At 39.5% G+C, this 25,157-nt stretch overlaps 3 protein-coding genes across 8 annotated transcripts in view; 1 reads left to right on the forward strand and 2 right to left on the reverse strand.

Annotated features, from left to right (window-relative positions):
• Positions 1-23,028, reverse strand: part of TRAK2 (trafficking kinesin protein 2) — a 68,225-nt gene extending 45,197 nt beyond the window's left edge. For 2 of the 6 annotated variants that reach the window (XM_045078565.1, XM_045078563.1), the window contains exon 1: positions 22,760-23,028. The gene's annotated coding sequence lies outside the window, so the exon portion shown is untranslated. Of the gene's footprint in view, positions 1-2,285; positions 2,383-16,804; positions 16,849-22,759 lie in introns of those variants that run through there. The other 4 variants (XM_045078560.1, XM_045078559.1, XM_045078562.1 and 1 more) reach the window with 4 other exon arrangements.
• On the reverse strand, positions 13,292-14,161 carry LOC123391673 (HEAT repeat-containing protein 5A-like; the record flags this gene model as incomplete). The annotated part of the gene is made up of 1 exon (XM_045078931.1): positions 13,292-14,161. A coding segment is annotated over one exon (603 nt), but the record flags the coding sequence as incomplete, so codon positions are not given.
• An 84-nt stretch (positions 23,029-23,112) lies between the features above and the next one.
• The window catches only part of STRADB (STE20 related adaptor beta), a 28,697-nt gene continuing 26,652 nt past the window's right edge, over positions 23,113-25,157 (forward strand). The window contains exon 1 of the mRNA XM_045078566.1: positions 23,113-23,368. The gene's annotated coding sequence lies outside the window, so the exon portion shown is untranslated. The remainder of the gene's footprint in view (positions 23,369-25,157) is intronic.

Raw genomic sequence — 25,157 nt, forward strand, 5'->3', positions numbered from 1 at the left:
CCAAACAAGGTACTGGCAGGACAGAGCTTCCTCTGAAGGCTCTGAGAAGAGTGCACTTCCTGGTTTCTTCTGAGGCTGCACTCCTCGGCTCAGAGCTCTTTCCTTCACCTTCAAAGCCAGTAGCAGCACAGTATCTTCAAATCTCTCCGCCTTCATTGCTATATAACCTTCTGCCAAATCACCGTCTACCTCCCTCATATAAGGACATCTATGATTACACTTAAGGTCCAACTAGATAATCCAGGATAATCTCCCCATCTCAAAATCCTTAATTTAGTCCCTTCTGCAAAATCCTTATGCCATATAAGGTAATACTCATAGGTTCCAGGGGATTCGAATCTAGGAGTCTTTGGCAGCCATTAGTCAGCCTACTATAGTGGTTAAGAACATGGACACTGGAGTTAGACTGCCCATATCTGAGTCCCAGTTCCATCACTTACTAGTTGTAGGGCTGGGCAAATTACTTAATCTCATTTTTCATCTGTAAAACGGGACTAATAACAAGGTTTACTTACTTGGTTGCTACGGGGATTACGTGAGTTATGGGAGAATCACAGGAACACCTACCTCAGAGGGTCGCTGAGGGAATTACATGAGTTAACACGTGAAAAGCTCTTAGAACAACATGCTTCCATTACAGTAAGTGCTATGCAAATATTAGTTATTATTTCTATCACCACCAAATAGAACTATTTCATTATCTTTACTGTTTTTGTGCCTCATACAAAGTTGGGAGCAATGTAAACCACTTAATGGCATCTTCTCTTAACATAAGAAATCCCATTTATTTCCTGCCTTGTAACAAGTGATGTTAGTTTAGTGCCATGAATCATTTTTCTTTCTACCTCTTGAAGCATGAATAAAACAGAAAGCTTGCAGAGCCAGAGTCCTAAATGTAGTAGAAACTGCTGGCAAACTCTGACAAACACAACCGACACATTTTCCGCGCCCCTCCTAGTTTGTACAACATATTCTTAGTACTTCTTTGAGCACCAACTATTTTCTATGCTGGATCTTTATTCACTCTTTTCAGGAACAACTTCACTGCTTTTCTTCAATCAACCAAGCATGCATTCTTTAACAAGAAGCCAGCCTTTATAAGTCATGCACATGTAGGAGAAAATAGAGTAAGACAGCCAAGTGACTTATTTAAATAAGAATAAGACTTAAAAAGAACAACCAAAACATGTCATTGGTAGAAATATTGCTGAAGAAAACATGTCTAATGAGTTAGCTTAGCCTAGCCATGGGAACAAAGTGGTCAACAGTGTGTGCCAAAATATAGGCCTTGTGCCTTAAAAAGAATCTTACTACTTCCTTAAAATAGCATGCTATGGCCAAAACAGCCTTACAGAAAAGGCTAAAACAATAAGAGAAACTTCATCTTAACAGAAGCACAAGGCCTAGAATTAAAGTAAACATAAGGATTTTTAAAAAAGATTTTATTTATTTGTCACAGAGAGACAGAAAGAAAGCACACAAGTAGGGGGAATGGCAGGCAGAGGGAGAAGCAGACTCTCCGCTGAGCAGGGAGCCCAATGCAGGACTCCATCCCAGGACCCTGGGATCATGACCTGAGCCCAATGCAGATGCTTAAGCAACTGAACCACGCAGGTGTCCCTAAATAAAATCTTGAAGAAAAAGAAAGAGGAGGAGGAGGAGGAGGAGGAGAAGGAGGAGGAAGAGCGGAGGGGGAGGGGGAGGGCGAGGAGGAGGAGGAGGAAGGGGGGAGGGGAAGGAGAGGGAGAAGAGGAAGAAGGAGGAGAAGAAAAGGAAGAAGAAAGTTGGGGAAAAAGGGTGTGTGTGTGTGTGTGTGTCACCACCAAAATCCAACCTGAGGAGTGAGAAGCAGAGCTCACAAAGGCAGGGACCACAACACCAAGTGTAGCTGCACTACCGTGCCCTAACAGATGACACGGCTACTCAGCACAGCTGGTCTCCCAGCAGTTGTAACGTTCACCCTTAGGAAATAGGAATTATGCCCCGCAGATACTTTGTCCCTCTTTTTTAGTGATCTTTTTAAAAGATCAGTAGGGTTGGGGCACCGGGAGGGCACAGTCAGTTAAGCATCCAACTTTCGGTTTCTGCTCGGGTCAGGATCTCAGAGGCATGAGAACAGACCCAGGCTGGCCTCTGTGATCAGTGCCGCATCTGCTTCGGGTTCTCTCTCCCTGTCTCTCCTTCCTGCTCTCTCTCTTAAATACATACATACGTACATACACACATCTTAAAAAAAAATCAGAAGGGTTTCAGAATATGAAATATATGGAGGCAACTCTACTTACAAACAGGTTGGATTCCAAAATGCTGTTAAATCCATTAGTTTAAAGGTCCAAAACCATGAGTGAGATTTAGGCTTATGGGTTCCGCGTTTCCTCCTAACTGTGTATTTTGAGCATTTTTAAAAACTGCCCTGTTTTGTTTACAAAAAACATCTGCTGAGGAAGGGAACCCTTCCCTGCCACAATCTCTACCAACAGAAGGGAGTGAACCTTTGGCGGCAAAGGAACCTACACCAGAGCTTCGCCTGCAGATTAGGGAAAACGGTGAACCACGGTGCCATCTGTGGTTTTTGATAAATTTCCATAACCACCCTTGCATTCACCATGCTTAGTCTTTAAATTCTTGAACTCCTCACTTTAACTGAATCTTTGACTAAATAGGCATCCCACGTTAACAATGATTCTCTGCCCAAACCATTTCAAACATTCACATTTCTTCACGTGTGCCTGTCACTTGCACAGGTATGTCGTATTTCATGGACTTGTCCTTCAAAATCATCCTTTATTTAACATGTGTAATTTTCTCACTTAAAACTTTTTTTTATAAAGATTTTATTTATTTATTTGACAGAGAGAGATCACAAGTAGGCAGAGAGGCAGGCAGAGAGAGAGGAGGAAGCAGGCTCCCTGCTGAGCAGAGAGCCCGATATGGGACTCGATCCCAGGACCCTGAGATCATGACCTGAGCCGAAGGCAGCGGCTTAATCCACTGAGCCACCCAGGCGCCCCTCACTTTAAATTTTTTACACTATTTCCACTTTTGTGTCCATCAGTCAATCACTAATGCTGCTTTTAGGGACAAAATGGGGTTTGTAATATTTATAAAACACCTCAAAACCATATACATAAAACAAACATGCTACAAATAACAATAACGGCTGAATCGCAAACGACCATCTGACAGCGATCAGCAGGGCTGAATCTGCTCTGGAGCATACTCTGTTCCTAGCCAGAAAGTTCCTATAAATTATACATTTTAAGCAGAGGAGTTTGCATTTAAAGAGATTTATAAGACATCGTTCAAGAACAGGGCTTTTTGTCCTATACATTTAAAGACAGAACTTTAGATGTCTTATGCTTGGCATTTTATTTCAAGCCAAATATTAAAGGTCTCAAGAAAATTTCAGTGAGTCTTGTTTGCAAAGGATAATGAATTTATATCCTCTGAATAATCTGGCCCAAACTACTGAAGTGGAAAGGGATACTGTTTCTCTGCACTTTCCTAAACAAATAGTGAATAGTGAGAGAATATGTCACAGTTAATAGGTCTTTGTGATTCATCAGGGTCTTCAAATCACTAAGAACTAAAACTACTGCAGCAACACTGAAGAAGGTTTTCTAGGTAAGGAAACACTTGTGAGTCAATGATCAATTTCACAGAAAAGCAGCCACATTATACAACTGTGGCTGCACATTCCATACTTTACCTTTTATAAAGTTAGGCAGATAATCCAAAAGCAAAACAATATTACAGGCTTTTTCAAGAAGCAAGGTCTAATCATTATCAAAAGCCGTTTTGTTTCATATTTTGCATTTATATCCTCATCAAAGTACAATGACAGTTATCAAAATACCACCCCAATTACAAGGAAAATGTTAAATCATACTTCTATAACTACTCTTTGGGAAGTTATAAAAACGGGATTTGAAATAAAATATTAAAAGATAGTATTTTATGGTGCTTAAATAATCAAATTTCACCCATCTGGCAAATTCACACACCCAATATGCTGGAGTACCAGCAATGGCATCTAATAAAAGGTTATCATTATCGGTGCATTTTATTTTCGAATCTTAGAAGTATGATATTAACAATATTAAACATGTATAGTAGATATGTTTCTCTTTCCTATTTGGCCTTATGATGAATTACATATATTGGTATTCAAAAGTTGATTAGCACCTTTGTATTTGTAATGGACTATGATGTAACACATACTAGATAACCCATTTATTTTTGACAGATTCTTATTTCCTTCTCCATATACTTTAATGAATAATATTAAAATTGAGAAATCTATACTTAGATAACTTAATCCCTCTATGCCTCAGTTACCTCATTTATAAAATAGGGACAATCACAGTACATTTCTTCTAGGTTACGTGGATTAAATGAGCTAATATTTATAAGCATTTATAATAGTACTTGGACAGTAAACATTATTTATATGTTAAATATAATTTAAAAGTTAAGTAGATAAAGAGGTAGAATTATAAAATACAAACAATACCAGGGCACCTGAGTGACTCAGTCAGTTAAGTATCTGACTCTTGATTTCAGCTCAGGTCATGATCTCAGGTCGTAAGATCACGTCTGGATTTGTCCTCGGCGTTTAGTGATGAGTCTGCTTGAGGTTCTCTCTCTCTCCATCTTCCTCTGCCCCTCCCCCTTGCTCTCTCACTCATAAATAAATTAATTAATTAAAAAAATACAACCAATACCATTTCATGATACCTGGTTATCCAGACATAGAAGATTCAAGTTCAGATTAGTTCCTACCCTTCCACATTGTTAACAGCTCTACTCTCAAAACAGCACATGCTCTTATAAAAAGCATGGCTATGTATCTCACCTGGAACTGCAGTTCTAACAATTATTCTAACCTAAGGTAGTCCTTTCTTGTCACTAACCACTGGTGTTAGGCAAACTCTTACAAAAATTTCCTCAAAAAGCCCACAGTGAGATTGCATGATGGGAGTGGAGCCATTCAAAGGAACCAACAAAAACTACGTAGTCAAATTAAGTATATACATACCCTAAGATCCAGCAATTGTACTCCTGGTAATTACCTATGTCAAAGAAATTCTCCTATCAGCCTATAAAGAGACATGTAGGAGACTGTCTCCTGTACTGCTATTAGTGATAGTAAGGTGAGGGCCTACTTCCTAAAGAGCAGATTGGTAGGGGCGCCTGGGTGGCTCAGTGGGTTAAAGCCTCTGCCTTCGGCTCAGGTCATGGTCTTGGAGTCCTGGGATTGAGCCCCTCATTGGGCTATCTGCTCAGCAGGGAGCCTGCTTCCCCCTCTCTCTGCCTGCCCCTATGCCTGCCTCTCTGCCTACTTGTGATCGCTGTCTGTCAAATAAATAAATAAAATCTCCATTAAAAAAAAAAAAGAGCAGATTGGTAAAATGTGGTGGATACACACATGGAGCAACACAGCCCTAGAAATACAGTGCTGAGGGTATAAAGCAAGAAGCAAAATTAGAGAGCTACCATAATGACATTGACACAATAAATTAAATTTTTTTCTGCATTAAATTTATAGACACATCAAAATGCTTGCCTTGTGGGCTGGAAAGTGAGGGATATTTGGAGCAAGGTATGGGATAAAAGGGGAAATTAAAAAAAAAAAAACCTATGGGGTTGCCTGGGTGGCTCAGTGGGTTGGGCCTCTGCCTTCGGCTCAGGTCATGATCCCAGGGGCCTGGGATCGAGTCCCGCATTGGGCTCTCTGCTCAGGAGGGAGCCTGCTTCTCCTCATCTCTCTCTCTGTCTGTCTCTCTACCTATTTGTGATCTCTCTCTCTGTCAAATAAATAAATAAAATCTTTAAAACAAAACAAAACAAAACAAAACAAAAAAATCCTATGGAAACCCTACTGTTATTTAGGCAGACTGCTTCTCATATAATTATTATTGTGTCTCTTCAATTCTTAAAGTTTGAACATGTGCCTGAATAGGAAACATTTGCTTTATATAATACTACCTACCTACTCTAAAGCAATTAAATTTCAACTAAGGAATTTTTTTTTTTTTAAGTGAGATTGGGCCTCAATATTGGCATTTTCAGGTGCTTGGTTATCTGGTAAAACTTTGAGGGGAAAACATTTAAGTTCAAAGACAAGTGTTTAAAAGTAGTGAATAAACTACATTCCATGGGTCAGCAAACTTTTTCTGTAAAAAGCCAGATAGGAAATATTTTAGGCTTTGCAGCCATATAAAGCTTTATCACCAATTATCTTTGTTGTTTTTTTTCAACCCTTTAACAATGTAAAAACCATTTTTAGCTCATGTAACTGGCTAAATTTGATCCATAGGCTCTAGTTGGTTGACCTCTGGTCTACACCTTAAATCATGGTATTTTGTACCCCAGAATAAAAAACTGTAATGACCCCAAACTTTTATTGAAAATGCAATAAACAGCTGAATAAGCATTAACAACATCATCTTTTAAAAATTCTACTACTAGGCAGGAATCCCATCTTTTACTTGACATTCCAGCATGACAGTAAGTATCAGAGGAAATAGCATATATATAAAATCCTCAAGATAGAATCACCTTCTAATTACACATCCCTAGTTTTATGCCTCTTTTCATCACCCTTTCTTTTTTTCAAACTCACTTCTACCAAAAACAAAACAAAACAAAACAAAAACTACAAAAAACTGGCTTAGAAATATGAAAAAACAAAGCAAATTATTATCTGGAAGTCAAAAATAATTTAGTGATGTCATATGGCAGTCTAGTCAAAGAAAACAGGATAGAAAATAGCTCAAAGATACTAAATAAATGCAAACCTCAAAAGGGTACACTTCAGTCTCACATTCACAAACCAGTGTTGATTTACTTCTCCAAGAAAAAGAACAACTTGATACTTAAACTCTGTCTGAAATCCTATATCCTTTTAGGAGAGCACCCTCTTCTCTGTATTATCTAGCAAAAGAGCTACATGATGTTATACGGTACATTCAGTTGCAATATTGCAAAAGCTTTTTCAGGATAGGGTTTTCTTAGAATTTCTAATGAGTGGAGACTAAGTTTAGTATAAGTTATTTAAATATTTGGAAATTTGATAAATGGAGAAACTAAGATTGACTAAAAGCGTTATTATCATCATATTATACCTAATAAGGTACACATTTCATCATCTTAATATATGACAGCAGAGTTCCTCTTAGGAATCAAATGTTTTTAGTTTGAGAAAATACACAGAAAATCCACTTGTGGAAGGGGAGGCCCTGCAGCATCAAAAGGAAGGCTAAGATGTTCTGCATAAGACTAGGGAAATAGTTGTTCTTTCTTTCTCTGGAGAGGGAGAGAAAAGGCAAGGGAAAGAAACCCCATCTAGATGACAGTAGCTCAGAAGCCACAAGAACACCAGGAATTTGCAGAAATCTTAGGGAGGGTTTTGGTTTCCCCATAACATGGAGGAAACTGGAGGTTCAAACCAACCATTTAGCTTTTAAAGAGCCTGTCTGGACACTCAGCTGATATTTGGGTTATAGACATACTAAAATATTTGTTCACGAGAGCAACTGATGTCAAGAATCTATATTCTGAGAATTAATAGAATCAGCAGAGCTATTGTATTTTAAAATCTTTTTTTAAAACAGAAATTTACGTCCTTTTGATTAAAATAAAAAGGAAAAAACATTATAGGTCTTCAAAATGAGTAATGCAGAGTAAATGGCATTAGAGTGTTTGGGATTTCCTGTTCTCTTAACAAAAAATAGGGGGAAGCATCTTGAGCACAGACACTTTATACAACAGATTCCACAAAAGGGTAAGTACTCTATTTCTAGAACCGAATAAATCCTTCCCCAACACATCAGAAAGTATCTTCTTCCAATGTTGACTGGCAAAATTTAGGTAGTAGATAAAATCAAGAGACTTCATCACCTGAAAACCTACAGAGTTCACGGGAGATTAGGAATAAACTGAACAGATGTAATCATGCCGGCAGACTTAAGTGTATTACTGTATAATCTGCTCTTCAGAGCTTACCTTGGAGTAAAATAGTTAAGACCCATTGAAACACCATTTGAACACAGCAGGAGGATAAATACAAAGTTTAAAAACAGAAATAATAAAAGAGAACCTGTGTCTTCCTTTCTTCTTGACCCTTCTAACAATCAAATGGAAACTTGCTTTTGGTGGTTTAAGATGATCCTAAATCCTTCAGTTATTTTAAACTTGTAATACTTAAAAGCCTTTCAAAGTAGAAGTTTCTAAAAGATGCCAAAAGAAAACTGTAAAGTAGTACAGCTACTACTAGTAGATCAACAAAGTAATCAGTGGCACCAGGACATGCAATCTTATACGACCAGGAACAGGGTATAACATAAAATGGGGGTGAGTGCTCAGGACAGAATATTATTATTTTTATTTTTAAAGATTTTATTTATTTATTTGAGTGGCAGAGATCACAAGCAGGCAGAGAGGCAGGCAGAGAGAGAGGAGGAAGCAGGCTCTCGTGGAGCAGAGAGCCCGATGTGGGGCTCTATCCCAGGACCCTGGATCAGGACCTGAACCAAAGACAGAGGCTTTAACCCACTGAGCCACCCAGGAGCCCCAAGACAGAATATTATTAACATATTTATAAACATATATATTTCTAGAATGATTTCTTTTTTTAAAAAAAGATTGTATTTATTTCTTGTAGAAAGAGAGTACGCACAGAGGAAGAGTGAGAGAGAGAAACTGAGCAGAGAACCTGATATGGGACTCGATCCCAGAGTCCCAGAGATCCCTGAGATTATGACCTGAGCCGAAAGCAGATACTTAACATACTGAGCCATCTAGGTGTCCTCTAGAATGATTTCTAAAATTCTGCATTTCTAGACATATAACCATTTCAGTACTATAACTCTACAAAGCAAAAAGACGTTCAAGTTACATTGAGGTTTAAATATTAGTCATTGTTTTTCAAATCAGTTGTCACAATTAACTCCAGGACTTCAAGATAAAGGGGAGAACTGACATGTAATGGAGATTCTGGCTTTTCAGTGAAATTCAGGAACAAAGCAAGAACAGATCTATTTTTTGAGCTCTGGCTACTATCTGCCACTCAGGAGACAATGAAGAATCTGAACTTGATGGGCACAGTAATAGGCAGCTGAGAACATTTAGGAACCCTCTTTCTCCACCTGCCTTATTAATAGCTCGTAGTCCCAGTTCCTCAGCATTTTATCATGGGCCTTCTCCTTTCTCTCTTAAGGAATCTCATCTACTTCAAAGGCCTTAACTTCCAATTATATTATAATTACTTCCCCAGTCTTTACCTTGAGCCGGAATTGGCATATGACTTTAAAATGGAAACTCAAAATCAGCCTGCAATCAACCCCACAAATTCATCACTTTCCAAACTGAAATTATATCCTTCTCCCATGAAATGTTTTTTCCTCCTTTACTAATTGTTGATTATCAGTCACCTGATCAGCAGAGCCAAAATTCCAAGAGACAACTTTCTTCTCAGTACTTGCTTTCCACGTATTCCTGTCAAAGTATTCTCCAAGCCTGTTGCTATGGCCTTAGTTCAAGCCCTTCTCTTTGGCTGCCTGAGCCAAAGACCTTTTCAGCCTCAGACCTTTTCTATTCTACTCTGAGCCAGGGAGTCTCCAGGAATGCCTACTGCTACTCAGCCCTCCCCTCCCCATTCACTTAGGATACTGTTCCTCATGCTTCAGATGCCCTCCGTGTCTAAATGTGTGTGCGCACTTACACACACACAAACACACACACACACACACACACACACCCCTTTCATTAACTTGGTTTCTCCCCAAGATTTTCCTATAGGGGAAAAGAATATAGTAACTATGGAAACCAAAACATGCAGCTCACTTGATTGTTCTATGATATATTAAGGGCAGGCATCCTGGATATTGATTCTTCTTTAGTGAGTTTGTTTAGTGTGTATTTTCCTCCAGACCTATCAACTCATAGAGTACACGAGAAAACTTCAGCTTCTAGATGTGAACAATGGAATAGGAGGCCTCACTGTCCTGTGACACTTGCCCTGAGCAGACAATATCTTTTGACAATGAAAACAACCCAAACTTCTTTGTTAAATTCATGATTTTACTGTAGAATATACCAAGAAAACTAGCACTATAGTTTTCTAAGATCAGTTTATAATGCTGAACAATTGATAATAAAGACACAAGAACCTTCTGTTTTTCAAATGAAAAATATATGATAAAGAAATATATTCTCCATTCTGTTCCAAATTCAGTCTTTTCTAACAATAATAGCTAACGATGACAGAGCACTTACTATGTGCTAGGCATTGGAATAAATGCTTTGCGCATATGATCCTTTTTAATCCTTATAACAACCCCACAATGTATTATTATTGTCATTATTTAAGAGATAAGAAAACTGAAGCTTAGTGGTTAATTAACTGGCCCAAGGTAGGAAGGCCCCAGAATCAAACCCATGACTATGTTTTTCCAAAGCTGGGACCTCCAACCTCTGAGCTCTGCTGGTAAGAGACTAGAAATGTGAAGGACAGTGAATGTGGGTAGTTTGAGAAATTCTCTCTCTCCACATCGCTTTGTAAAAACACATCCTGATTAATGAATAAAGAAAAACGACAGGTCTCCAAATTTTTTTTAATCACCAATTTTTTCTTAGATGGTTTATAACTTGCTTTTAGAAAAAAGTCATCTGGGACATCTGGGTGGCTCAGTTGGTTAAGCAGCTGCCTTCAGCTCAGGTCATCATCCCAGCGTCATGGGATCAAGTCCCACATCGGGCTCCTTGCTCCGCAGGGAGCCTGCTTCTCCCTCTGACTCTGCCTGTGCTCACTCTCGCTCGCTCTCTCTCTGACAGATAAATAAATAAAATCTTAAAAAAAAAAAAAGAAAAGAAAAGAAAAAGTCATCTGATCCCAAAGTTGGCTGTATTAACAATGAAGCAAAATAATTTGTGTTTTTATGTATATCATATGCCATAAGAACTCCACATCTGAGTTTGATTTTGTCTTTTTTAAAAAAGATTTTATGTATTTATTTGAAAGAGAGAGAGAGAGCACACAAGTATACATGCCCACGAGCAGTGAGGAGGGGCAAAGGGAGAGGGAGAAGCAGACTCCCTGATGAGCAGGGAGCCAGATGTGGAATTTGATCCCAGGATCCTGGGATCACAACCTTAGCCACCCAGGCTTTAAAAGGGCTGCTCTACAGTATCAAGAAAATAATGCAGACGTATTACCGTAAATTGGGAATAATTCTGTTATGTATTCTGAGCTGCTAAGATTAGTAGAATATAGACCAAAATATATCCTTATCCCAATAAATTAAGTCCACGTGTACCTTAGTATCTTACAAATGCCAGCCCTTCAATATTTAGCAAATGAATGAATCAATCTCTCGTCAAGTTACATCCTTGCAGTCTGTAGTAGGGAGAAAAATGAAACTACATTAGAAACCTAAGACTGTCAGAGCATTTGAAAATTGATGGCTTTCTTAGCCCAATTTATAAAAAGCTATATAGGCTTCTTATGCATTTCAATAGAAGATGTTCGTTATGGGCAGAGCTATGGCAATGAAGCCCACCAGTTACAAAGAAGCTGCAAACATTCCCTAGAGATGGGTTTGACACATTGGCAAAACCCACAAAATATTTAATAGCAACCCCCCCCAAGCTTTCTTATTTTAAAAACATTGGTAGTAAGATATTTTCCCCCTCAAGTTAAGACGTTGAAGGAGAAAAGTCCAACTGCTATGGGAGGGGGAAAAAAGCCCCTAGATAGAACAGACTGAAAAGAATCTGATGACTCAGGGTCATTACTATGACTAGCAATCACTGCATTGTAACATAGTGACTACAGCTGTAACCTCCAGGATTATAAGTTCTTACACAGTACTTTTTTCCTACAATAAATGGTGTGAAATGCTAATTTGGGGGAGATTTTAAGTCTACTTCTCATTTTGTTCTCCCCCTTACCAGGAGGCTATCAGCGATGACACTTGGCTAATGCACTGTGCTTCTCTGCTTCCTGCCCTGCTGTTGGCTGAGAAACCAGATAACCAGGTTATCAGAGAAGCCAGAAGGTGTCGGCATGAGACTGAACCCTAGGACCTGTTTTTCTGCCCTTGGCTGGTTCCTCTAGTACCTCTTTCTTTCATGCCTCCAGCACATGGGATTTAGCTGGCTTGCTTCTCTTCCTTTAGCAATCTTGTCAAGTGCTTTTCTTACCTGGTGTTTTTTTTTCTTTTCCGTAGGCTGGCTATGAGAATACACTCTGTCCCTCCTTTACTGTCTCCAAAGAAAAGTATAGGTTTTTCTCTCCTGGTGAGAATTTTAATGTTAACTGCTACAGAGAAATACATAGTGGATTACAAACATGGAAAAAATGGCTTAGTGAAATCTTAAAATTTTTCATTATGATTTTATTCCTTAATCAGTACATACTGACTCCTCATCTTGGGTGTTATCAGAAGACTATGTGCTCACTTTCTTGTTACAACACTGTAAGCTCTCTGAATGAAGGTATTTTATTTTTGTATGCCCCAAAGCTAAAAGCAACAGATGTGCAGTAGGCTTGCAATACATGCCTAACTATAAGCATAAATGTGAAAAATGTCAATACACTGAATTACAGAAGTAATTTAATGAACAAAACTGGTTACTAATATATTTCAGTCCAACATCAATTAAATGAATTGCCTTGGAAAATTAAGCAAAGATTGAACATTTGAAAGAAAACAATTATTTTCTTTATGAAAAATGCTACGAGTTTTCTGTTAAAAGGGTGCTTTATTATTTCTAAAGCAATAACACAGTACCCACTTTTCTTGTAGAAACTAAAAGGAACTAGTCAGTGTCATAGGAAGGCTAAATTGCAATCTTTGCCTTTTGCTTAGTTTTACCACATTTTCTACTAGCAGCATTTGCAGCTGTTTATGGGTACATTTAAAATAAGGCCCACGTTAATCTAAGAAACATAATAGATGAACATAGGGAAAGGGAAGGAAAAATAAAATAAGATAAAAAGAGAGAGAGGAGCAAACTATAAGAGACTCTCAACTATAGAGAACAAAGTGAGGGTTGTTGGATGGGAGGTGGGGGATGGGCTAAACGGGGGTCGGGCACTAAAGGAGGGCACTTGGGATGAGCACTGGGTGTTCTATGTAAGTGATGAATCACCAAATTCTACTCCTGAAATCAATACTACAATGTATGTTAACTTGAATTTAAATAAAGACTTGGAAAAAAATATAGTGACAAAATAAACTCATAAAAAATAAAATAAGCCCCACATCAAATGAAAATAAATGATCAAATGTCTTCTTAAAAAACGCACAACTGTTAAGTCTCCTCTGTAGTCTTCTGAACTGCCAACTAAAAATAAAACAAAGGATTTTATTAAATTGAAAAACAAAAAAACCATAAAAAATGTTAAGTTTGATATTACTTTGAAAAGTCACAGCTGTTTAAGACAATCAACCAGACCTCCAAGTGCACTTGTGTCTAAAATGTCACTTTTGTCCCCAAAGAGAAGGAAATAATCAAGTATTTTATTAAGGTGCTCACTATTAAAACAGAGGAATCAGAGGAAATTGGTCTTTAATTGGATGCTTGCATTCTTTCCAGGGTTCTTAGTATGTTTAGATGTCGATATCTTGACTTTGACATTTTCCTGATTGCCCTTGATAGCAGCCTCAAGGTGGGCTTTCAGGGCTGGAGAAGAAGCCATTACATTTTTAAAAACTGATGAATACTGAGGCCCAATCTGCATGAGATTTTGCAAAGCAAAGTCATGTAAATTTTTCATTACAGCAGTTGCTGATCCCAGAGCATTATCATCCAAAAGGAAGGAAATGAGGATGGGCAGAAGACAGGCCACCAGCTGAGAATGGTGCTGTTCTTCGGCAATGGCTACCAGTGCTTCCAAGACCTTTATGCCTTCTTGAAAGATCTGAAGCTCAGTAGTGTCTTCAGGCTTTCTCTGGTCTATTTCCTGCAGTTTTTCCACAATAGAGGATACTAAAGAGTAAATGTATGGGTAGGAAACAGCTGGATTTGGATACTGAAAAACGGAAAGCAGGAGTTGATAGGTCTTGATTTGTACCACAGGATCTTTTATCTCAAGAGTAGCCTTAAATTTCTCAATACAGCGCTTCTGAAGGCATGGGAGCTCTTGCCAGGAATTTCAAGAAAGTGCTAAAAAATTGAAGTTACTTAACAATCCAGGAGCTTACTTAAAATCCAGTCTGCTTTAGAAATGAAATGGCTTTCAATGTGAAGATTTCTCACTCTGAATAAATGTGGAGATTATTAAAAAAAAAAAAAAAAGAAAAAGAAATGAAATGGCTTTCTTCTGACAGTCCATACACACATGGTGTACTTAACACTTTGATAGATAGAGATTGATTCTAAATTATCTTCATTTATATTGTATCCTAATTGCTAATTTAAGATTCTGCCTTATTCAGTAATTATATTAAACTTTCTTGTATTTCTCAGACAACATAATGATTGGAAAGATATTTCGGAAGTTGGTTTAGAATTATCCAATAAATAGTAGTACAAGTTAATTATAGCTCTACAGTGTTACCTCAGATCTGGTGTCTATAAATATGGCTTTTCACCACCTTTTGGTTTGTATTGGGTTCACAAAATGGAAATTTTACTTATTTTAAATAGAATAGGATATTTCCACTTCAGTTTCTCACGTGGATTTTCTGTTACCTCTACTCCTGGTAATTTTGTTTTCATTTATGACAGACATTCATACTAATGAGTTTAATTCATATTTATATTCAGGTCAACTATGGATTTATATTAAACAACAAATTTAGATCATCACCAAATGCAAGTATGTTTTTTTATTGTGAAACATATTTTAATACAGAAAAAATCTAATGATAGAGTCATATTGGTTGAAAAAATATTTTTGAACTGTTGGTAATCACTGACTCTCCTTCCACTTCAGTGTTAAATGTATTAATCAAGCACTATGTCACAACATAGCATTTCCCTGTTAAAAAATTAAAAACTGGAGTGATAGACGCATGTTCCGAACTGAGAAAACACTTTGAGTCAAGCAGGAACAATGTGATATACTCTATTTTATTATGTTTGTATATAAATACTCTTGTAAATTGTTCAAAATGAAAACACTTGACAAATCTAATACTACAATCAATTTTTTAAATTTACATAAATAAAGCTAATTTTCTTTATCAAAAAAATAAATAAATAAAATAAAACAAAGGAAAAGACAGTGGTTTAGCTTTGTACTAGCTAAAGAGATAAAAATGGTTGAAAAAAATGTGTTAAGTTGTTAAGTTATGTGCTTCAGGAACAACAGTACCATCTCGGAGACATCTTAGTTGATTTCTAGTCTCCTCCTCTTCCTTTCTTCCTTCAGACAGAGAAGGCTCTTTCTTAACTAACAAGTTTCCCTTTGTTTTGATTTATACCACTGGCCTGAATAACCTCAAAGTACCACACACAACATGCCTATGACTGAAAGTAGTAAGAATAGAAAGCAGAGCTTTGGCACTTGGACCTCTAACACGTATTTACTTAAGTGATGAATTTTTGAAAAGTTCATTTTCTAAGTTGACACAGATTTTAAATATAAAGAAGTAGTTAAGTTCTCCTGAAAAGGTACAAAACCATGGGAAATGGGTCATCTCCGGTGAGCCTCACACCATAGGCATGCCCTCCATTAGCCTTTTCTGAGACAATGCCATACCATGTCTTTCATACTCATCTCTGAACTCCCATCTGTTCTCTGTCTCTCTCACTTTTATTCCTCCCACCAATAAATCCACATAGTCTAGAGCTAGCTTTCTCTCCAAACTCTGAGAATTAAAATTAAGTATAAGATTAACCTCAATCACGTACGTGCACACTCAATGGGAGTGTAATTTAGCAATCCTCTTAGAAGAACTACGTGGCTGGAAGACAGAAGAGGAAGAGCAGCTTATTTTTCATCATTTTTCAATTTGTCTACATGTGTATGTCCATCCAGTGAAAAAATAATGAAATATGTTACTCAAAAGTCTCTATTCCCAGGGCGCCTGGGTGGCTCAGTGGATTAAACCTCTGTCTTCAGCTCAGGTCATGATACCAGAGTCCTGGGATCGAGGCCCACATCAGGCTCTCTGCTTGGTGGGGAGCACCTGTTTCCCCCTCTCTCTCTCTGCCTGCCTCTCTGCCTACTTGTGATCTCTCTCTCTGTGTCAGATAAATAAATAAAATCTTAAAAAAAAAAGTCTCTATTCCTGACTTACTTACTTCTCTAAATTTTGCTCTACCCTTTTCCTTGGCCTATTACAATGCTCAAAATCTTCTAGTTTATTAAAAACGGATAAAATTAAAATTTAAAAATCTCACTTCCTTGAAACTCCGGGTTCCCCGCTAGCTACTGCCCTATGTCCTCAGTCAAGCATCTTCAGAGTATTTACTCTCCCTTTTCCTCCTCTTTTATTCATACCACAACCCTACTACAACCTGGTTTCTCCTAAAAACACCTTCCCTTCAGTCAATAATAGGCCCTGCTAACCTACCCAGTGGTACTTTCTTAGTTGTTCTCTTAAGTATCTCTGGTTCAATACTGTTGACTACTTCCTACTTCCTACTTCCCTAATGGTTCTCCTGAAACCTACATCTTAACAGTGAATGCACTTTCTCAAATCCCTTCGTTGGATCACCCAGCTCCCTTCCCTTGATCCTTATTAGTAAATATTGCACAGTCTAATACCTCAGATTTACCCACTTCTCCTCAGCCCCTCTTCTATCATCCTAATTCTACCCATCATTGTCTCTTAGTCTACGAACCAACCTCTTAACAGGCCTCCGTGCTCAATTTCTAGGTTTCTCTCTTCTCTGTAAGATAAGAAAATGTTTTAAAAAACTAAACATAAAAACAAACTCCTTAAAAACAAACAAACAAACAAACAAACCTAGAATAAAATCCACAAATGAAAAACCTAGGATAAAATCCAAACATCTGCTGTAGTCTAGCCCCTGACTATTTCTCTTTCTCCATCTTGCCCCTCTCTTTGCTCAGACTCAGCCACAGAGTCACAGTCTTGTGTCAGGCTTTTTAACTTCCTCATCACACTCTCTGGATCTTTGTAACTGTTCACTGTATCTGGAATAGTCTTCTCTCTTGTTCTTTATATGGTAACTATTTCTCCCCCATTCCAATCTCAGCTGAAAAATTATACTCAGGGAGAAGTTACCAGTCCACCTGATCTAAAGTAGCCTCCCCTGCCATCTTTATTTTCTAACTCAGCATCTAAGTTGTTTTTTTCACAACATATATTACAACTTACTTCCAGGAACAAAGGGGAAGTGCTACCTTCTCCCTTTTTTCTTTCTTGCTGATCAGAATGAGAATATAATGGCAGGAGTTTAAGCAACTCAACACATATTTATTGTTAAATGAAGTATTAACTGAATTGGTGGGTGAATTCTTTCACCATTAACACATATATCAACACTACTGTTACACAAATAGTGTAACACTCTTAAATTAGAGCCAATTTTATTTGAGCTATTCCTTATTGCCAGAAAGCTTTCTAAAGAGAAAAAACTTGAAGTCTGGCAAACACTGACAGATATATATGGATAAGCTTCCAAGACCTCAATGATCTTAACAAATGGATTAGTTATACCTATATACTTCGAGTACGTTCATTTTCTAGCACAAATAAATCATAATGCAGTGTAAACAGGATATCCCCAAGGTTATGTGAGTCAGTAGTATAGCTAGAACATCACATATTAAGAAGCCTGTTACCTAAGAAATTTCAATAAAATTACCTGAGCTAATAACTGGTCAATCAGCTACTCACTGGACAGTTTTCAATAAATGCCCCTTGAATTAAACTGAAAGGGGTGCCGCTTAATGACTGAGCCACAAAGGTGGCCCTTTCAGTTTAATTCAAGAGGCATTTATTGAAAACTGTCCAATAAACTGAAAAGAGATTTAAAAGTAGTATACAACAGCATACAACAGTATACAATCTGCCTTAAGGGAAGTTAAAGACCGAAGAAATCTATCTATTAGGGAGAGCTCTAACGAGTTCCATGATCTAGATTAAATCTAAGATCTGATGGTCTAGGATATCTAAGAGAAGAAGATAACACCACTAGATAATAAATATTTCATGAGTATTAAATTATACAGTCAGGCGGAGGGAAAGCTCTTTTCTAGCTGACGTGGTCTGGTTTCACACAGCAGTTAAGATTTAAGTGCGTTCCTCAAGGATGGAATGATTGGGAGAGTGAGAAGGGGAATAACCAGTAGGTCAAGGACAAAGGAAGAAAAAGAAACCCCCAAGCAAAGAGGTGACAGAGCCAGTTTGGCAACAATGTACAGACCAATTTAAGTGAGAATGATTACTGGGAAAGTACTTGGAGCTTTGAATATGACAAGTTCTGGTTAAAAAGTCTGAACTTAACCCCACAATAAACAAGTTTCTAACACCTGAGGGGCACCTGCTACCTCAGTTGGTATAGCCATTCTTTACACCCTAGTTCAAATGCTACTTTTTCCCAATGCCAGATTTTCCAGAAGCCCCAGAAGTAAGATAAGTTCCCAATATTCTCCACTTTTTTCTAAAACATTTTTTAACAATGTAACTATTCCTCATCTCCTCTGATAAATTACATACTCCCTACAGCATACATACCCAATTTATTTTTGTATCACTCCCTCCTCCTCTCATAGGTAGTTGAAGATCTTGATAAATAATATATGGCAACATGTGATATAATGGCTAGGAGCACAGACTCTGAGGACAGACTGCTTAAGATTGAATGTAACACGGTCATTAGCTGTGCGACCACAGGTGAGTTACTTAACCTCTCTGTGCTTCGGTATCTTTATGTATAAAATGGAAATAGCAGATATTTCATAAGGTTGTCAAAGGATTTGGCTTAGAACACTGTAAGCACCATGAAAGTGTCTGTTAATGGGAAAATACTGATTATTGTATGACAGTTGAATCTTTACTTACGGAAAGCAAAATGTCAAAAGTAAAGCCAGTTTCTAGGTACTAAGAGGTACACAGAAATTCCTCCTAAATTCTCCATGTTTATCCTCAGGGTTAGCTGTGCCCTTTAAAATCTCCCTTATGTTAACAATAGTTCTATCTTAGTTTGACATTTCAATATTCTGAGAAAATATTTAGTTCAGCTTCCACCTAATTGATCTTCTTGCTTCCAGTCTTACTCCCTTTAATCCGTCCTACACAAAGGTCAGAGTAGTCTTTCTAAAATGAATATTCAATATTTTTCCTCTGCTAGAAACCCTCTCCATTCCATCCCCTTAAGGTAAAGTTCAGCTCCTTAGTGTTTCATACAAAACTGTCCTAACAGAGCCCAGCCGAATCTCCAGCTTTATCTCTCAACACTTCTTACAGTGAAACCTAATCACCTGGCACACCTCAAAGGCTTTTTGTATGTCATTCGTTTTCGCTAGAACATCCCTGAATTACTTTGCAAGGACTGCCATAACAAAATACCACAGACCAAGTAGCTTAAGTGAAAGAAATGTATTTCCTCACAGTTGTGGAGGCTAGAAGTTGAATATCAAAGTGTTGGCAGGCTTGGTTTCTCCTGAGGTTTGTAGATGCCCACCTTCTCAATGTGCTCTCACATAATTTTTTCCTCTGTGCACACATCCTTGGTGTCTCTTTTTGTTTCTACAGTTGTTTTTATAAAGATACAAGTCAGAATGAATTATGACCTACCCTAAATGCCCCATTTAAGTCAATCACCTCCTCAAAGGCCCTGTCTCCAAATATAGTCATACTCTGAAGTTACAGGGGTTAGGACTTTAACATAAAATTTTGGTGGGCACAATTCTATCCCAAACAGCCCCTTCTCTTTTTCTTTGCCCAGGCTAATTCCCATTTGTTTTTCTAAGACTGGACTAAGCCTTTCCACCCTATAGATAGAGTTCACTGCCCTTTCTCTGTTTCTACCTCTGTAGGCTGCATTCTGGATACTGCTATCCTATTAATACACTATTAATAACTGTCTCTCCCTCTTCAGACTGTATTTCTTAAGAGCAGAGGCTAAATCCCTAGCACTTAGCACAGTGTCTGGCCCATCAAAGATATTTAATAAAGATCTGGTTATTAAGGGAAAGTAGGAGAAAGAAGAAGGGCTTTGAAGAAAGGCAAGAGTAGGTTCAAACCTTGGTTCAACCATTCACTTGTAGCTTTGGGCAGTCACTAAATGCTGAACTTATATTCTTTTTTTTTTAAAGATTTTATTTATTCATTTGACAGAGAGAGAGAGATCACAAGTAGGCAGAGAGGCAGAGAGAGAGCGATGCAGGCCCCCTGCTGAGCAGAGAGCCCGATGCGGGACTCGATCCCAGGACCCTGGGATCATGACCTGAGCCAAAGGCAAGGGCCTAACCCACTGAGCCACCAAGGCACCCCTGAACTTATATTCTATTTAAGGCAGTTGTACTGATAAATGATCTGATTATAATAAAAACACCCAGAAGTGGGGCTGGTTCACAGCAGATGCTCAGTAAATGTTAAAAATTCTGAGTCCGCCTGGGTTTGACCCCAGTTCCACCACTTTGTAAATGAATTACCCTGGACATGTAAATTCACCCTCCGCTTTAGCTGCCTATCTACAAAAATACCTCATAGTGCTATTGTGAGGGTAATATAGGTAAAATGTTAAGACAGGTATCTAAATGTAGTAAGTATTACGTAAATGTTTGCTATTACTACATGAACACTGCAGGTCTGAGCAAATATGACTGGAAGCCATGAATAATTTAGTCCCTTCATTTACTAAGTCATTTTAAATGCATTACCTTAATGCCTCAAATTTCTTAACAACTAAGTAAGATTGTAACTAAGAGGTTCAAAAACTGTTACAAATAATATAAAGAGCTCAAAATAATCATGAAATTATATACTACTATCTGTCTCATTCCTTATATTGGTGTTTAACATATTTTGAGTACTGATGTAAAATATTTAAGGAACTAGTTTTTCTACTCTTCGTGACTACTGATGTTAACCATGATTTCCAGTTTCCAGTGGAGAATCATATCTTTGGCTCATATTTTCAATTGCAGAATCACTAAACCTTTGAACTAGAAAGGACCTTAAGTAAACTGAGGTGGATTTGGAATGGCCTTTTGGGGTCATAATGAGCAGCTCTGTTGGGTAAAGGAATGGCAAGCAGAGAGAACACTTTGTTCAAAAGTACTAAAGCAAGGGTTCAGAACCTCCAGATAGTCAAGGTGTATAAGGAACCAGTTATTAGGAAATAATGCTGGAAAATAGTTTTCAATCATCCAAACTTTAAGGTGAGTAATTTATGACATAGGTACAACTTATCTGACCTATAACTTTGACCCAAGACAGATCTAGGTTTGAATCTCCCCTGATAACTTCAGCAAAACCTCTGAGCATCAGATTAGCACAACAGGGTTATTATGGTGATTAATCGAGTGAACATATATAGAGCTCATGACCAGTGTGTCTGGCTGATTGACAGTACAGCTGTTTTGAACATGGGTTTGAACTGTAAGGGTCCACTTATACACAGATTTTTTTTTGATACAGTACAATAAATGTTATTTTGTTTTCCTTATAATTTTCTTATCATTTTCTTTTTTCTAGCTTGCATTTTCAACTGTATGTGCCCCGACCCCCCTGTTGTTCCAGGGTCAAATGTACTCAAATGTTTGTTCTTTCTTATGACTTCTTCAACATATGAATACAAATCTGTAAAATAACAAGACACTATCATTCATACATGTGATTGCTGAATGTCTGAGACTTGTTGAACATTAATTTTAAAAATAGAAAGCTGGAAAAACTGCTGAGATGATAAAGTGTCTTCATCCCTGCCCTTTCCCACCACCAAATGTCCTTCACAGTTTGTTCTGAAGTGTCATGTCAACGCTATTACCATGCTATTTGGAGAACACTGTAACTCAGACTTCCAATTCTACAGCAAAGATTTGAAGGTCAGAACAAATTTTCCTTTTAAAAAAACTGGAAGAGTACATGTCATTTTATTTCCACGGTCTATTCTAGCTTGATGAATTTCCAGTGAAAAGTTACTGCTTTGGGGTTTTCTTCTTTTTTCTTTCTTTTCCTTTTTTTTTTTTTTTTTCCTGGCTCAGAAATTTCAGGTTTTAAATCTAAGATTCGTGGGCAATGAACTGAGTTCACCATTATTATTATGACCCAGAACACTTGTAAGTGTTTAGGAGATTATCTTTACGCTGATACTAACAAGGACATCTGCCAACATCTATTATTTACGCTTGAAACTAAAGTTAACCGTTTCTGTATCTGGCTCAAAATCAATCGCAAGAAAAGCCCAACTCAGCATAGAAAGAGCTCTTTGCAATATCCTCTCCTTTCGCTCACATCACAGATGGTGACCGAGGTTTAAGGTTTAATGCCCAGACACTAAAGACGCTCATCGCTCAGGGATGGGGTTCCAGGTGGATGCTCTCCGGCAAAGAATGAGATACTGCCAATCCTCAAAGATGCAACTGAGATGACCCCGGAGACCAGAGCCCAGCGCCCATCACTTCGCACCCACACAGGGATACAAACCGCTCCCCACCGCGGGGCGCCGAGCCGGCGAAGACCCGGGCCTGCCATACCCAGCCTCCGGCTCCGATGTCCGCGCGTGACCTCCGAGGACCGGGAGGAGCTCGGGGCGGGGAGGCTCCACGGCTTTCAAGAGAAGTTGGCAAGGGCAAGTTCGAGACACGCGCGGGAATGTTACTCACGGGAATGGCCCGACGTCCTCCGCCCGCTCTCCCTCAGGGAATAGGATCTAAAGCGGCGGCAGCCTGAGAGCCGCAGCCGAAGCGGCCGCGGCTGGCAGTAACCGCCCGGGCGTGGCAGGGACGGCCAGGCGACTTCACAACATCATCATTCGGCGACTTCGGTTTTGCAGCACGGCCGGCTCCCTCGCAGCCCCGCACATTGGAGAAGAACGGAGACCCACTCTCCCGGCAGTCTCCGCGGCGCCAGCGCGCGACCTGCCGGGAATTGTGGTTTCGCGTCCGTCCGCCCCCCTCACCCTTCCGAGTGGTTGCGCGAGTTGGTCCCGCCCTGAAGCTAGAAGGCCCCGCCCTCTAGCCGCCTGGCCCCGGGGCGGGAGGCGGGCCGCCAGCCTGGGGCGAGTCCAGTCCCGGCGGACTGCCTGGGGCTGGGGCAGAGTTCCAGGCCCGTAGTCCCAGTCCGGGTCGCGCCGCCTTGCTGCGCCCCGCGGCCCGCGCTGGGAGCGGGTCTTGTGCGCTCGCGGTGCCCCTCGGCGGGCTGGGCTCCCGGGGTCCATAGGCCCCGCACCGTTGGCCGCCTGAGGAGAGGTGCTGGTCGTGGTCGCCGCCAGGGTAATGAGGGGAGGCCGTTTGGGGTCGGGGGTGGGGGGAGGTGTAGGGCCGGGTCGGGGACGTGAGGGAGCGCGGCTGGGTCCGCGCCCGCCTCGGGAAGCCTCAGCTGGAACTCGACGCTCAGCCTCGAACTCAAGCCCGGGGAGCCGGCGGAGCGGTGGCTGGAGTCCCGCGTGGCGCGACGGGGCGAGCGGCCCCTGAGCCCGGGCCGCCCGGTGGCGGAGGCACCTGCGTTCGGGGTAGGCGGGGCTTGCCAGGTGCGCGGGGCGCGGGCTCCGCCGAGTCCTCTCCGCCCCCACCTCTCACCTTTGGCAGCGCTCCGGGTCCCCGAGCAGTTTCCAGACAGAGGACGCCCCCGGCCGCGGCTCCGTGTCCCACCTTCTGCGAGTTCGCTGTCGCGATCTCCCAAAGCAGGACTCGGAAGGAACCTCTTACAAAATTAAATGGTCCAGCTTTGTTTTGTTCTCGGTATTTAAACGCAGCGTTGTGTTTTTTCCTCGTGGGTTTGTTGTGTCAAATAACCCTTTTCCTCAAAACTCGGTCAGGATTTTGTGACACAGCGTCTGCCCAGCACGGAGTCCGCCCGGCGCACAGTAGGCGCTCAGTAAATGTGTTTTGAAAGCGTGAGTCACGATACTAAGTTTGGAAAATCTTACGGAGTTGTGCGTCGCTATAATTTTTAAGACTTTATGGCTTCTCAAGATTCCTTTGAAAATTACAGTAATTTTAAGGCTCAGCAGAGTTAAATCGGTTTTTTTTGTTTGTTTGTTTTTTGGTTTTTTGCATTCCCTGTAACAATGGCCTCTGTGGGATGCCTGAATTAATTCAAAATCCGGCAAAATAAATGCCGCCCTATGATTTTCACAGACATTGTTAACCTTTGATATTAAAGCCTTTGTACGAACCATTCTGTACTGTAAATAAATGCGCCCTATGATTTTCACAGACGTTGTTAATCTTTGCTGTTGAGGCCTTTGGACGAACCATTCTATAATAGAGTAAATTTAAATTATTTACAAAGCTTTACCCTAATTAGCTTGTTAGACACAAATGCAAGGGACCACACTGATGTAATATATTTTAAAATATAGATCTCATGTATGATTTCTTTAAAAAGATTGTATCTTCGTATCTAGTGAAAGAGCAAGCAGGAGAAAATTATGACAGTGAATCTGTCCCTTCAACCCAAGGTACAGCTGCTCCCTTGACCTCAAAATGTCTTGTAAAATTATCTCTTAATCGTCTGGTATATCTAAAGCAGAAACCTGTGGGATTAAATCACCCCAGTGGGACAACTTCTTTAGACTAACAAGTCTCATAAATGGTGTCAGTTCCTTCTGAGTTTTTCAGAAATACAGATAATGTAAGGGAATTTAAAGTTTTTTATTGTTATTTAAGAACTTACTGATATGAAGTGGAAAAAGAAAGAAACCAGAAAACTGTGTTAATCATGACCTCCCTAACCGTTCTGTTTGTGGGAGTGTAAACTGCAACTAGTTAGGGCCTTGTCTACCCTGATCACCGGTGAGTGTCCCCAGTGCCGACCATGGTAGTCATTCATTATTAAACTCGTGGTGGAATGAACACTCGGTTGCTTCAGATTAACAGTGTAAAGACTTTCTACATGTGTATGGTTTCTTCATTTATTTGGACATTTCCTTAGAGTTGGGTAGGGGAGGTGAGAATTTTACTGCATCAAAAGGTATGAGTATTTTCATGGTTATTGAACATTGCCAACTTGCTTTCCGATTGAACCTTACCTTTTCCAGCTGAATGTACCTTTCAGAGC

This window comes from Mustela putorius, unplaced genomic scaffold (assembly GCF_011764305.1).
Source record: "Mustela putorius furo isolate JIRA1106 unplaced genomic scaffold, ASM1176430v1.1 tig00000275_pilon_pilon_pilon, whole genome shotgun sequence".
NCBI lineage: Eukaryota > Metazoa > Chordata > Mammalia > Carnivora > Mustelidae > Mustela > Mustela putorius.